This window comes from Melanerpes formicivorus, unplaced genomic scaffold, assembly GCF_026170545.1.
Source record: "Melanerpes formicivorus ecotype bairdi unplaced genomic scaffold, bMelFor1.0.p_v2 SCAF_39, whole genome shotgun sequence".
Taxonomy (NCBI): Eukaryota; Metazoa; Chordata; class Aves; order Piciformes; family Picidae; genus Melanerpes; species Melanerpes formicivorus.
In genome coordinates, this window is record NW_027142391.1 from 704,931 (window position 1) to 719,495 (window position 14,565).

Here is a 14,565-nt window from a genome sequence, read left to right on the forward strand (position 1 = left end):
GGGCAGGGGGAGGGAGGCAGGGGGAGGGAGGCAGGGGGAATGAGGCAGGGGGAGGGAGGCAGGGGGAGGGAGGCAGGGGGAGGGAGGCAGGGGGAGGGAGGCAGGGGGAGGGAGGCAGGGGGAAAGCTTCAGGAGCCTGGGAAGATTTAATGGGAAAAAATTAATTGTCCTAAGCTAATGAAGTGCTTGAGCTGGAGGGCAGCAACTGCTGCTGGGGCTTCTGGCCCAGCTGAGGAGCCAGGAGAAAATCTGTTTAATACTCATTTTAAATATAGATTTGAGGATCTTGGCTATAAATCATGGAGTCAGACAAGGGCTGCACAGAGCAGCTTGCCAGCTCACACAGAGGAAACTGATTCTGACACTTCTAAGGAGGCACAAAGGCTGGGAGGAGATTCCAGCATCCCCCAGCCATGGAAACCTGCCTCTGCCTACGGATGGAACCAAACCTGAGCCTTAAAAGACACTGAAAATGGTCTGGGCAAGGCCTGCTCCGGAGAGGAATCTCCTGCAGGGCTGCTCAGAGAGGAACAACTTCACACACAGGCTGTGGGCAGGGCTGGTCAGAGGCTGTGAGGAGCTGGAGGGGAAAGCACAAGGACAGAAGCATGGCCAGGCTGCAGGAGGGCAGGATGAAGCTGGGCTGCAGGAGGGCAGGATGAAGCTGGGCTGCAGGAGGGCAGGATGAAGCTGGGCTGCAGGAGGGCAGGATGAAGCTGGGCTGCAGGAGGGCAGGATGAAGCTGGGCTGCAGGAGGGCAGGATGAAGCTGGGCTGCAGGAGGGGAGGATGAAGCTGGGCTGCAGGAGGGCAGGATGAAGCTGGGCTGCAGGAAGGGAGGATGAAGGTGGGCTGCAGGAGGGGAAGATGAAGGTGGGCTGCAGGAGGGGAAGATGAAGGTGGGCTGCAGGAGGGCAGGGAAGATGAAGGTGGGCTGCAGGAGGGCAGGGAAGATGAAGGTGGGCTGCAGGAAGGGAGGATGAAGCTGGGCTGCAGGAAGGGAGGATGAAGCTGGGCTGCAGGAGGGCAGGATGAAGGTGGGCTGCAGGAGGGCAGGATGAAGCTGGGCTGCAGGAGGGCAGGATGAAGCTGGGCTGCAGGAGGGCAGGATGAAGCTGGGCTGCAGGAGGGCAGGATGAAGCTGGGCTGCAGGAGGGCAGGATGAAGCTGGGCTGCAGGAGGGCAGGATGAAGCTGGGCTGCAGGAGGGCAGGATGAAGCTGGGCTGCAGGAGGGCAGGATGAAGCTGAGGAATCTGCACAGTGAGACCTCCACCCAGCCCATCCTCTGGCCTTGGTCTGCTCTTACATCACAGCTGCCAAGGAGGCCTCCCCTGCTCCCACCTTTGGGGACCATCAGCCCTGTGTGTTGTGACCATGGATTCAGTTAACCTTCCTGCCAGGGGAGGCTCCAGCCTTGGAGCCCTCTGAGGAGGAGCTGACCCTGTGCTGGGAGGGAGGGGGTTGGCATCACCCAGCCAAACCGTCCTGGGGGAAGGGCACTGAGAGCTGGGGGCCTGCTCTGGGCACGGCCTGGGGGAGCTGCCAGCAGCTAGCTGCTGCAGAGCAAGGGGAGGCAGAGCTCCTCAGCACCACGGGGCCCTGCTCTCTGTGGTGGTTTATAAACTTCCTACCCAGCTGTAACATTTGTAATTAGCTGAGGTAACTAAGCAGCCTTGCATGAACCCAAACTGAGGCTCTGTCCCTCAAATGCATAATTAAACATTTCTGCTGTGCTGGTTCCTTGCACTGCACAGCACAGCAGCCTCTGCATCCTGCCACTGAAGGGCAGGGGTGAGGCAGGAGCTGGGCAGTGCCCTGTGGGGGAGAGCCCCTCACCCTGCCATGGCTGGGGAAGGTGGGCACCCCCTCACCACGGTGTGCCCAGGGCCACCCATGGCACCGCTGCTGTCAGCGGCAGCCCAGGGCCAGCTGCAGAGCCTGAGCTGCAATTAGAGCAGAGCACACATCAGGCTCTGTCCCCCTCAGAGCTAACCCTGGGAGCTGCTCCCCAGCCAGTCCCCAGCTGGAGAATGAAATCTGGAAAGCCAAGAGGAGCACAGGGACTGTGACAGGGACCAGCCACCGGTGCCAGCTCCCCCAGGCTGTTTGTGCCCTGGCTGCTGGGACTCCCCCAGCCCTGCCACAGGGAGCCTCAGCTGGGCTCTGGGCAGGAATTTCCCAGAGCTTCTGAACCTTCCCTTTGCCTTTTCTCCTCTTTCTTTGCAGCCCTCAGACCTTGCTCTAGCTGCCACTGTGCTTGTATGGCCCCAGCAGGACCTGAGGGCTGGGCCAGGAAACTGTCCCAAAGCAATTCAAGGGCTCCAAACCACCCTGGGGTGGTCTCCAGCCAGAGCTGCATCTCCTGAGCCTCTTCTCCCGCTGCTTTGTTTCTCTTTGGATGTTCTGAGCGCCTCTGGCTGGCTGCCGCCGGCGCTGTCCAGGCTCTTCCCAGCCCCCCGCAGGAAGGATGCTCCTGGGCTCTGCTGCTCCGTGTCACTCAGCTGTCACCAGGCTTTGTCCCTGCCAGCACACCGAGTCCCTGCATGGGCTCTGCTCCCAGCCTCCCTGGCACGAGTGACCCAGCTCCAAGCAGGGTCTGGGGGGCTCTTGGCTGCTTCTTCCCCACTCTCCCAACCCCCCCTGCCCAAGCAGCCTCAGCAGCTTTGGGAGTCAATGATGAGAAGCCAGAGAGTGCTCAAACCTGCCAGCCCCGAGGGGCAAGGTCTGTCTGCATCGGGAGTGTTAGCCCTGCTCCTGCTCCTGCTCTCCAGCCACATGCTTGCAGAGATGTTGGTGCAGCAGCCACGAGCCAGCCTGGCCCCTGCAACAGAGTACAGCCCCAGTGCCCCCATTCCTCTGCCCAGGCTTGGAGAGCTCTTTGCCTCCCAAACCCCAGGAGGAGAAGAGGGCAGAGCTGCCAGCCCAAGGCATTAAGGGCATCGCTGGCTGGGGGATGGTTCCCAGCCCAGCAGCTCCCTGGGCTGATTGAAAGCCAATTGGTGGACGTGGAGCTTTTCTTTAGCAGGGCCTGGGAACGGGGCTAATTGCTTTGATGTGCAGGTTTATGGAGTGTTACATGGATATTGCTCCTCTCACAGCTTCCCAGAGCCATTTCAGCAATGGTGCTGGCTGAGCTCCACTGCTCTGGGCAGAGCTGCGGCTCTGGATGTCAGCACGGAGGCTGCTGGGGAGAGGAGCACAGGAGCGAGAAACAGAGAGGGAAAAGCCAGTGTCAAGCTGTGGCTTTCCCAGAGCCAGGGCAGAGTGCTGGGCAGCCTTTCAAACACGGGGGAGCAGAGGAAGATGTGCTGGGAGCTGGGGACAGGCACCCAGGGGGGCAGCACAGCCTGGCTGCTGTGCCAGCAGGGAACTGGGACACTTGGCCACCTCTGGACGGGGATGCTGCACCCTGAATCCCGCCTCAGGCTCAGCCCTGGGCTGGGATGCTGTGCCCCAGCTCCCTGCACAAAGTGCTCCAGACCTGCCCCAGGCATGCAGACAGCCTGGCTGGAGAAGGGAGGCTCAGAGGGAAGCGCTGAGCTGTGCCTCTCCTGGCACCACTGCTGTGCCCACAGCCTGCTCGGGCACCAGGAACGGCCCCGTGCTGCTCACCTCACCTCTGCACCAGGCTTTGCACATGGCCAATGCCTCACTGCCGCTCTGGGGTCCCACCAGGGTGAGCACAGCCCCCATGCTGGTCCTCAGCAGTGGCAGAGGTGAGGAGAAGGCTCCCAGGATGCCAACCACCAGCTCTGCTGCTGCCACATCGCTTACTCACGTCTGGAAAATAACAGCCCCAGGGAAACTCCATCTCCACTTTGGCCTGACAAGGGAGTGAGATAACTGTGAGCTGGCAGAGCTGATGTCACGCTGGGAGGATGGGCAGGAGGACAGAGGGCTTCCTTCTGGTGAGTTTATTAAAGCCATGCAGAGATGTCCCTGCTGGCAATGCTGAGCAGGTCCTGCAGTCCCTGGGCTCTGCTCACGTCAGCGTCAATAAAGCTCCAGATGAGATCCAGCACCAGCCTGGCTTCTGGGTCCTGTGAGTCACAGCAGCACAAGCTCCTGAGCTGGCAGCCCCACAGCAGAGCAGGTCCCCAGCCCAGGTGGGCAGGTGGAGGAGACCCCTGGGCTAATCCCAGGCATGGGCTGATCCCAGCCCTGAGCTGGTCCCAACCCCACCACATCCTGACCTCCCCCTGGCCCATGCTGCTGCTTTCTGCTCAGGCCTCCACTGCAGCATCCTCAGAGCTGTCCCTTCCTGAGGCCCTCCTGCCATAACTCATCCCTGCTGAGGCTTCAGGGTCTCATCAGCACGACTTGCCTGGCACTGACAAAAGCTCTCTCAGCTCTTGTCACTTCTTGGGCACACGTCCATGGCCACACAGTGAGCCAGGCTCGGTGTGGGGCCTGGGTGGGTGACACTTGGTCTGCTCTGGAGACTGCCAGCACCACTACCCTCTCCCCCAGCTTGCTTCTGGGCAAGTCAAACAAGCCCAGTTTGAGTCAAAGGGTTTGGCCAGGCCAGGCAGGTTTGGCCCACAGCACCCACCAGGAGCTGGACAGGTGCTGGGGTCTGGTATCCACCCAGGGATGGGGGGCATGGGGTAGGGATGAGCTGCTGGCCAAGCTCGTGTGCCACTGTTCCCTCCACTTGCCCCCAGAGCTGCCCTGCCTCTGGCCACCCACACATGGCCCTGTCCCTGCTGCCCATCCCCACGGGGAGCTGGTGGCACTTGGAAGGCTGTGGAGTGTGGAGCTGCTGGCTGTGAGCCTCAACAGCTTGGGTGATGCCCTCCAGCTTGCCCTAAGGAGCAGCCCTGGCTGGAGCACATCTCCAGCACTCTGTGAAGTGCCTCCTGCTGCCATTGAGCTGAGCCCTGAGCCTGCCCAGGGTGATTTGAGAGGGCTCCATGTGGAGAGGGATGCAGAGGATTTGTTACAGGCAGCCAGGGAGCCACGGAAGCTTCAGCCCCAGCCCCAGCCCATCGCAGCAGCAGCGCTGCAGCAGCCAGCCCCAGCCAGCCCTCCTCAGGGCGCCACCGGGCTGGGGTCACTGCATCCCCCATGCCTCCTCTTCCCTGAGGCAATGCTCCTGCTGCAGCCCAGCCTGCAGGACACAGGGACACCAGGGTGACCACATCCCCGTGCTGAAGGCACTCACTCTCCCTGACCCCTTCCTCGCCTCTCCCCCCTCCCAAACTCCTGTTTGCAGCTAAGAGAAGGGGACCAGCTCCAAGCCCCTTCCAGGTGGGTTCCTCCTGTGGGCAGCCTCCTCGTGTGCTGATGGTTGCCACCTAGCCCTGGAGAAAATCAGCGCTTGGCTGCTGCAAATAGCTGTTGATTGGTGCTTAAAATATCTCCAGCAATTACGTCGCCCCGGTATAATTACAATCATTAGCTGGGATAATGCTTAGCCCTGCTTTTCACCACCACTCTGCTGAGGCACCAGCACTGGGGGGTTGTTTCCAGCCTTGGTTCTCAGTCTAGGCTGAAGCAGCCCCCAAGGGCTGCAGAGATGGCAGCCTGCAGCCCTGACAAGGGGCTGGTGACCCCCCGAGGCTCCTCCAGCCCCCGGCACTGCTCTGGGCATCGCTTGCCCCTGGGCACAGCAGCTGGGCACTGGTCCTCACTGCGGGGCAGGCAGAGAATGCTCCTGGCTCTGTGCTGGGGGGGGCAGGGATGGCTCTGCAGGGACATTGCTTTGGAGGGTTGGCTGCAGGAAGCTGAGCAAGCCAGGCTGGGCAGGAGCTCCTGCAGCCATGATCCTCATCACAGAATCATCGACTCATAGAGGCTGGAAAAGCCTTCCCAGGCCAAGCTTCTGCCCAGCACCTCCACATCTGCATTCCTCCTGATCTCCACCCTAACCCTCCCCTGGTGCAGCTTGAAGCCATTACCTCTGGTCCTGCAGTTGGTCACTTGGGAGAAGAGGCCAACACCTGCCTGGCTCCAACCTCCTTTCAGCAGCTGTAGAGGACTCCATGGAGAACCAGAAGTCAGCCAAAGAGCAGAGCAGTGAGGAGCTGCCCCCTGCCCTGCAGCCATGCAGCTGCCTGTCACCACTGCAGTCCACGTGAGGAACCCCCCCGAGGCATGCAGCTCCCCATTGGCCCCCAGGCCCCCCTGCTCCTCAGGTGCCCTCTCCCACGCCCCCAGCTCAGCACATTTCTCCCCCACGCTCCCAGCAGCAGCACTTCCAACAGCTCCAGCTGGTGAGCGTGGCTCCAGCTGTGATAAATAGCAGGGCAAGGAATGAGATCCCAGCACTGCACTTCGTGCCCTGCAATCCCAGTCCTGCCTGAGCACAGCAGAGCTCTCTGGCTGATGGATGCAGCTCCAGGGCCCCTCCTGTCCTGCTGGCTGTAGGCAGTCAGTGACTCAGTGGTAGTTTGGCCCCCGAACGAAGAGCAGCTGCTTTTGTCCCTCCCTGTTTTTCCCTGTTTCCCTTTGTCCCTGTGTTTTCCCACAGATGAGAGCTTTCTGAGTGGATGTGGCTGGCTGGCATCCCCTCTGCTCCTCATTTCATGTGCCCAGGAGCTGCAGAGAGCCCTGGCACTGCGGGGCAGCTGCTGTCACAGCCTGGCAGCCTGTGGGTGGCTGTGCCTGCTCAGGTCATCCTTCTTCAAAGCCATCAGACCTGGAAAAAGGCTTTTTTCCCCCATTTCTAGGTCAGATGCTGTGCTGAAGGATTGCAGCCACCCCGACCTGTGGTGTCTCAAGGAAGAGAAGGATGCTGGTGGGAGCAGTGGGGACTCTACAAGCTGTGGCTACTGTCCAGCGAGCTCTGCACGGTACCTGGGTCTGTCTGTCTGCCACGCAGCAGGAGCAGAGCAGCCCCTGTGCCAACCACTCACCCAGTTCAACCCAGATCTGCAGACAAAAGCCATCCCCATGCCCACCTGGCCAGGCAGCAGAGCCCTGCCTGTACAGCAGAGCTCTGGCTGAAGCAGTTCCGTCAGGCTGCTCACCTCGGCGCCTCCCTCCTCACTTAAAACATCATTAGTGACATTTAATTAACTCCCAAATGTCCTATTAAAGAGCTTCCCTCTTCCAAGAGCTTTGTCCCAACCCACAGGGATGGGTCCCCTCCTGAGCCCTGGGGAACACTGGGTGAGCCTGGGGACCTCGGTACCCTCTTACCTTTGCCACAGGGTGCAGGGGTGGGTGCTGCTGCGGTGGGGTCCCCAAGGAAACTCCTGAGGCACCCCTCGGGGATGTGCCAGACCTCTAAGGGATTCACCAGACCAGGAGAGAAAGTGCCAGACCCCGAGATGATGTGTGAGGCCGTGAGGGATCGCAGCAGGTCCCGAAAGGACGCTCCAGCCCCCGGGGGGATGTGCCAGCCCCTCTGCCCCAGGCGACAGCAGAACAATTCCTCGGTGCTTACCTGAGGGCTACACACCCTGGCACTTTCCTCCAGGGCATCCCTGGGCTCCTTCTCAGCAGGACTTGGTCACCTCTGTCCCGCGGGAACGACCCCATCCCCTCGGCAGGCAGGCACAGAGGGAGGCAGGCGGCAGCGCGGTTCTCATATCAGATTTAATAGTAACATCAGAGTACTAAATATACAGAGGGGAGCGGGGCCGGGGCCGGGGGCGGGGTGGGGGCATTTACAGTGCTTCAAACACAGCTTCCAACGACAGAGACAAATTAAAAACCACTGGGGAACAAAGCGGCCGCCGGCTGCGCGGCCCCGCGGGCAGCGGCTCCCTGGCCCCTCGCTGCCCTCGCCGCGGCGCCGGCCCCCGGCGGCAGCTCCCGCGGGCAGCATCCTTCGCGCTTCTCCTTCTTTGCTTTGTTCGTTTTGTTTTCCCCGGGAAAGAAAGGAAGGAAAAAAGAAAAGAAAAGAAAAAAAAAAGAAAGGAAAAAGCAGGACTCGGTGACGTCGGCGCGGGTAGGAAGGAAAAGCTGTCCTGGCGGTAGAAAAAAGTTGTTCTTTTTGGCAAAATAAAAATCCAGTGTAAAGGTCACTGTACAGGTCCCGGCGAGCAGAAAAATAAACCCCTCAGAACCTAAAATAGAAGACTCTGGGTCAGGAATCTCTGCCCTGCTGCAGGAGGCTTTTCGTTTCTTTTGTTTTGTTTTTGTTTTGTGTATTATTATTTTTTAACTTTATCCTTTTTTTTGTGCAACATTGACTTTGTTTTTGTTTTTGCCTTTTTAAAATATATCTCAAAGGAAACTTCCTTTTTTTTTCCTTTTTCTTTTTTTTTATGTCTCAAATGACTTTCCCCCCCCTCCTCGTTTTTTTTTAATAGGTTTCAAAGGAAACTTTTTTCCCCCCCTCTCTCTCTTTATTTTCAATTTCTCAAATGAATTTTTTTTCCCCCCTCAATTTTTTTTTTAATAGGTCTCAAAAGAAACTTTTTTTGGGTTTTTTTTTTTTAATGTTTCAAATGATTTTTTTTCCCTCTCTCGCTCTTTTTTTCCATCTCTTTTTTAATATATCTCAAAGGAAACATTTTTCTCTCTTCTTTTTTCCCTTCTCCTTTTTTTCCTCCTCTCTCTTTTCCCCCCCCTCCTCCCTCTCTCTTCCCCCTCCCTCCCTCTCTCTTTTCCCCCCCTCCTCCCTCCCTCTTTTCCCCCCCTCCTCCCTCCCTCTTTTCCCCCCCTCCTCCCTCCCTCTTTTCCCCCCCTCCTCCCTCCCTCTTTTCCCCCCCTCCTCCCTCCCTCTTTTCCCCCCCTCCTCCCTCCCTCTTTTCCCCCCCTCCTCCCTCCCTCTTTTCCCCCCCTCCTCCCTCTCTCTTTTCTCCCCCCTCTCTCTATTCCCCCCTCCTCCCTCTCTCTATTCCCCCCTCCTCCCTCTCTCTATTCCCCCCCTCCTCCCTCTCTTCCCCCTTCTCCCCCTCTCTCTTCCCCCCCTTCTCCCCCTCTCTCTTCCCCCCCTTCTCCCCCTCTCTCTTTCCCCCCTCTCTCTTTTTTAATATGTCTCAAATTAATATTTTTTCCTCTATTTTTGTTTTTAAATAGTCTCAGAGGATTTTTTCCCCTCTCTCTCCCCCTTATTTTCTTCTTTCCTTTTCCCCTGTGTCTCAAAGGGAAATATTCTCTCCCCTCCTGGCACTGTGCTAGGAGTGCTCCTCACCAACGCTGAGGAGGAACCTTCCCAAGGGGTGAGAGAAGCAGGGGGTGGGGAGGGGAAGGTCTGGAGGCCAATCCCATGGGAGTGGGGAGAGAGAAAATCTGCTGCTGGGCTTGGAGAGGAAAAAACCAAACCCCCAAACCAGCTAAAACCAAACCACAAACCCCAAAACTCACTCCCAGATTTCATCCCTGGTTGAAGCACAACTCCAAGCACATTTGTCCTGAACTGTGTGGGCTGAGCTAGCACAGAGCTCATTTTTCTCTCTTCCTTTTTTGTTCTATTTTTATTTTTTAATGATTATTAATTTTTTTTTGTTATTTTCCTTTTTTTTTCCTTTTTGTTTTTTACAAAATATAGAATATGTGTAGAATATCTACGAGTTAACTACCACTTGAGCTGAGCTACCCTCCCTCCCTTCCTTCCTTCCTTCCTTTGCAACGAGCTGCCAGTGGGGAAGAGGGAACCTGCAACCCACCCTGGCACAGGCTCCTGCCACAGCTTCCCCAGCCCTGGCACGATGGGCACCGAGGCTGGGGAGCCCTGGGAGCGTGCCAGCCACACAGCCTCACCACCCCCACCCCCACCAGTGGCCCTTTCCTCTAGCTGGGAAGACAGAGTGAAGGTAAACGATTCAGATCTGGGGGCAGGAGCAGTGCCTGGGCTTGCTCTGCCCTGGGTGCCCAGGGTGCTGAGGACGATGCTGCCCAGGGCATTCCCCTGTTTCCAGAGCCAGAGCACTCAGTACCGAGCCCTCCTGCCCTGCCTGCTGTAGCTGGGTGCTGTGGCATGGCAGCTCGGACCTGCAGCCCCAAACCAGCCGAGTTTGGCACAAAAAAGAAAGAGCTGGAGCAGCCCTGCCCGCAGCCCTGGCACAAGGAACTGTGCTGACTCCCCAGCTCAGCCCTGCAGCTTCTGTGTGGCCTCTGGAAGGGGTTCTGCTGGGGGAGGGTCCTGCACAGCCTCGGGGGGGTCAGGGCTTGCTGCAGAGCCAAGGGAGAGCCACCCCAGCCACCATGCCAGCACAGAGCTGCCAGCCTTGCCAGCTGCCTGACCAGGTGAGAGGGCTCATCCCAAGCCATTCTCCCACTAAGACAGAGCCACAAGCACCACATGGACACCACACAGCTGGGGGGGTGGTGGGGGGGTGTGGGGGGCTTCTCAGCAGCTGTGACACATCTCTTAGTAACTAAGAAATCAGTAAAATGAACCAGAAAGCAGCAGGGAGGGAGAGCAAAGCAAGGAGCAAAGCTTCAAGCTGCCAGATCCACACCCAAAGCAAGCACAGCAGGAGGCTCTGGTTGGCCAAGGAAAGGCCTGGCTGGAGACATGGACTTGCTGGGGCTGGGGGGATACCCAGTGCCATCCCCACCCTGTGCCCCAGGAGGCTCCCCTGGGCATCCCTGCAGTCCCACCACATCTGTGCCCCCAGGTCCCCAGCACAGCCCTGCAGCGAGGTTGGCACCACAGGGATGTCCAGAAAGGACCTTCCCTACCTTTGCAGCACCCACGATGCCAACCAGTGCCCAGGGCTGTGGGTGGCACATTTCCTGCTTCCTGCTCAGTGCTCTCAGGCTGGAGAAGGAGCTCAGCCCCTGCCTGCCAGCAGGGAAATCCCTGAGTCTCCAAACCTCCTCAGAGCCTCCCTGTGCCCACACAGCAGCCAGCCCCCACTGCTCGAGGGAGCAGCTGCAGCCCAGGGTGGCACAGGCACTGCCCTGTCCCTGCTGGGCTGGCTCACAGCAATGGGCCCTGGCACAGCAGCCTCCACGGGGGAGTGGAGCTGTGTGCCCTGTGATGGGCAGCACCAAGGAGCCCATCAAGAGCCAGCAGCAGGGGTCAGGAGACCTTGGGGCAAGGTGATGTGGCAGAGGTCCTGAGGCCCTCTGCAGAGCCTGCTGGCTGCTCAGCTGGGCTGCTCCTTGCAAGTGTGACTTTGAGTTTGCATTTCTCTCTCTTTTCTCTGGCTGCCATCCACAGCAGGGCCTGGAACAGCCCCAGCTCAGCTCTGCTTGCTGAGATCCTGCCTCATCCAGCACCACATCAGCAGCTCCAGCCCTTCCTTCCCCTCCTTGGGCAGCTGTCCCTCCCTGGTGTGCTTGGCATGCATAGGGGTGGGAGAGAGTCTCTGGTAAAGTGCAAGTGCTGTTGGTCCTTATAAATAAGGGAAGATTGTGCATCTACTTTTGTTCCCTGGCTCACCTCTTGGTGGCCAGGATGAGTCCTCCTGCAGTCAAAGCTCCTGGAAATCCTGCCTCAGAAACCTGCTTCTGTCACCTGGGGGCAAAGCTTTTTGCCTTCATCCTCTCCCTCACACACACACACAACTCCCCCTCCTTGTCTCCAGCTCCTCAGGGACTCTCCCAGGAGCTGGCTGCTTCACCACCATCACCATCCTCACCAGCTCTGCCATGCCACCTGCCAGCCCCCAGCTCCACCTGATGACTCCAGGCAGCAGAAACAACTCAGCCACGTTGCTGGGGAAGGAGAGAGTGGAGATCTACTCCAGCTGCCAAACTGCCACCAGAATTCCTGCAGGAAGCCCTGGGTGCAGCCAGCAGACACCAATCCATAGGAAGGTCAATGGCTGAAGCACAACAGACACCAAAGTCACACAAAGAGCTGTGCCAGGCTCGGCTGGCAGGGCTGCACCACTCACATCAGCAGGACACCCATGCCCAGCACACTGAGATGATGGAGATGATGCTCAGAGCCCACCCTCCTCACAGGGGCTTTGGCTGACCCTGGTGCCAACAAGCCTTGCTCTGGGGTAGCCCATCAGTGACTGCAGCAAGGTGCCACATGGAGCTTTAACTGCACCCAGGGCAGCCCAAAGCCCCCAGACTGCTGGCCAGGAGCCCACAGTGGTGGGAAGCACTCCCTGTGTTCCAGGGAAGAGGAAAGCTTCAGGGGGATGCTCCTCTAGCAAGACCCTGTCCATCCCCCAACCCTGGAGGCACCTCACCTAATGCCCAGGAGCTCTGGGCACCACAGCTGCCCAGCACAGCCCTCTGCCCAGTGCCCAGCCCACCAGGGCTTTGCTGCCTCCAAACACAAACAGCAGAGCAGATCTCTGCTGGCCTATGTTAACCCCCCCAGGCACCAAGCCCCAGCCCCAGGGTGCACCTCTCAGCTGCCATCCATGCCCAGCTCAGTGCTCTGCAGAAGGAACTGATTCAGCCATGGACCAAAAACCTGGCCAGGAGCAACAGGAACCCTCCTCCTCCTCCTCTCTGGCTGCTGGTGGGCAGCAACCCCGGTGCAGAACATGCCCAAGGTGATGCCTGAGGCTCATTGGAGTCGCAGGGAACGTTGCCAACACCTTCAGAGAGGTCTGGTTGAAGCCAAGGTCATTGCCAGGTCCAGTAAGGAAGACTTCTTCCCAGGCAGCCTCCAGGAACACAGGAAAAATAATCCAGACTGTGCAATTCCATCAGGAAAGGACAGAAGGGTTGCAGGGGCAGGGGTGGCTCTGCGGTGCCAGCAGCCTCTGGGGCTCACTGCAGTAAGGAACGGAGCTGAGTGGCTGTGGGAGGAGTAGAAATGTGCCTGGGCAGCCCCACAAAGCTGCTGCTGCCCACAGAGGGTGGTGTACAAAAAGGACTGGAGGGCTTTGGTCTGAACTCTGCTCTCATCCCCACCAGGCAAGGTCAAAGCCACCCAAGCAAGGCCCAGCCCGTGGAGCAGACGTGGACCATGTGCTGCAGGCACCCAGCTGCCCTCTGCAAGCTTTGCCTTGGCACAATCTGCATGGGCAAGCCCAGGCTTGGGCAGAGGGGCTCCCAGGCTGGCACACTCACCAGCACCCACCAAAAGCAGCCAGCCCAGCAGGAGCTGGGGTGTGTTTGGAGCCACACACCAAAGCACAGCAGGCAGAACTCCCTCTCCCTGGCAAGCTGCTGGGCAAATTCCCTTCTTGGTGCTGCTGCAGGATCCCCAGGACTGGGGGCAGCGACCTGCACCTTCTCCTGACCCAGCCAAGACCAAGGGCACGAAGGGAGAGGCTCCCTGGAGCTCGCTGGCCTGGGGCTGGGTCAGGAGGCACCAGGCTCCTTCCTCTCCCGTTCCTCACACAGGGCTGAGCAAGCTTTGGTGTCGTGGCCAACTTGGGAGCCACCTTCCACAACATCTCCCACACTGCACTCCTGAAATTTGCCTTGTGCCAAGGGAGGCTCCTTTGGAATTCCACACCCAGAACCCTGCCCTGCCCTGAGGCATCACACAGTGAGGGGCACAGCTCAGCAGAACCAGGGGCAGAAGCAGGCTGTTGGGCTTCTTCCCATCTACCTTGAGGATGCATCGAGCTGTGGGAGCCTGGGGAGAGCTCTCAGCAGCACCTTGAGCTGCTGCAAGCTGCCAGGAGCTGGGGCACCTGCCTGCAGCAAGCTGCCAGGAGCTGGGGCACCTGCCTGCAGCAAGCTCCCTGCTCTCCTGCTTCCTCTGGCACTTGGTGAACGAGGCCCAGATGCATCTCTCCAGCCACCACCCAGCCTGGCTCTGCTCTCCTGTTCCAAACCAGGCTCTGCAGCTCTTTGCCATCCCTCCCCAAGCCAGGGGAACCTTGGAGCTGCTCTGGCTGGATTTTGGGAAGCCTCTTCCTGGCTTCACGTTGGCACTGCAGCCCTGGTCACGCCCTGGTGCTTCAGTCCCATCATCAGCACTGGAAAAGCCTTTCCCAGGAGGAGCCAAAGGAGCTCCAGCAGGATGCCCAGCTCTAGGTGTTTATAGGTACACACACAGCAGCTCTCTGCATCACCCTGGGCACGCAGAGGGGGCTGGGGGCGAGCTGCCCAGGCAGGAGGCGTTGCCCTGCTGGGGTCTCTGCGTGGTCAGGAAAGGCTTCGCCCGGCCCCGGACGCGCGCTGCAGGAAGGAGACCTCCAAGATCCACTGCAGTGCAGAGGGAGGAAGCTGTGTGTGTGGAGCTCTCCGTGTGCTGCCTCCCCACAGCAGGGCCCCGGGGGTGTGTGGGCTGCCAGGGCTGCCCCCACCGGCAGAGATGCCCCAGGCGTCCTCCACGAGGTGTCCAGGCGCTGGCACTCGGCTGGGGCTCCCGGCCCTGGCACATAATGGTGTAGTTGGCACAGGTCAGAGTCACAGTCCGCGCCCGGGCGCTCGCTTCCCTCCCCTCCTGCTCCTCGGGGCTCTTCTCCGGCACCTTTGCTCCTCTTCCTCCTCCTCCTCCTCCTCCTCCTGGCGAGCTGCAGCTCCCCACAGGCGTCTTGGTTCATACAAAAATAGATTTGGCCCTCGGGACGCTGCCCTTTGAGTCTCCTACTGGCAAACAGAAATGGTAGGTACAGGGAACCAGTGGTGTGGAGGTTTTTTACAGGTTCACCAATGGAATCCTGCCAAGGACGAGAGGAAAAACACAGATTAAGCCCCCACAGGGCACAGCATTGGGGCTCACTTCGCTTGGTGCCCCCCAGGAGCCCAGGGGCTTCTCCCTCCTCCTCCCAGCAGTGGCACGTGGGGCTCGGG

General features: G+C 59.2%; 1 protein-coding gene across 2 annotated transcripts in view; it reads right to left on the reverse strand.

Annotated features, from left to right (window-relative positions):
- Nucleotides 1–9,016: 9,016 nt before the first annotated feature.
- The window catches only part of AJAP1 (adherens junctions associated protein 1), a 40,782-nt gene continuing 35,233 nt past the window's right edge, over nt 9,017–14,565 (reverse strand). For both annotated transcript variants that reach the window (XM_068158160.1, XM_068158159.1), the window contains one exon: nt 9,017–14,432. In XM_068158160.1, the coding sequence (XP_068014261.1) occupies nt 14,411–14,432 (22 nt within the window). In that variant the 3' untranslated portion in view covers nt 9,017–14,410. The remainder of the gene's footprint in view (nt 14,433–14,565) is intronic.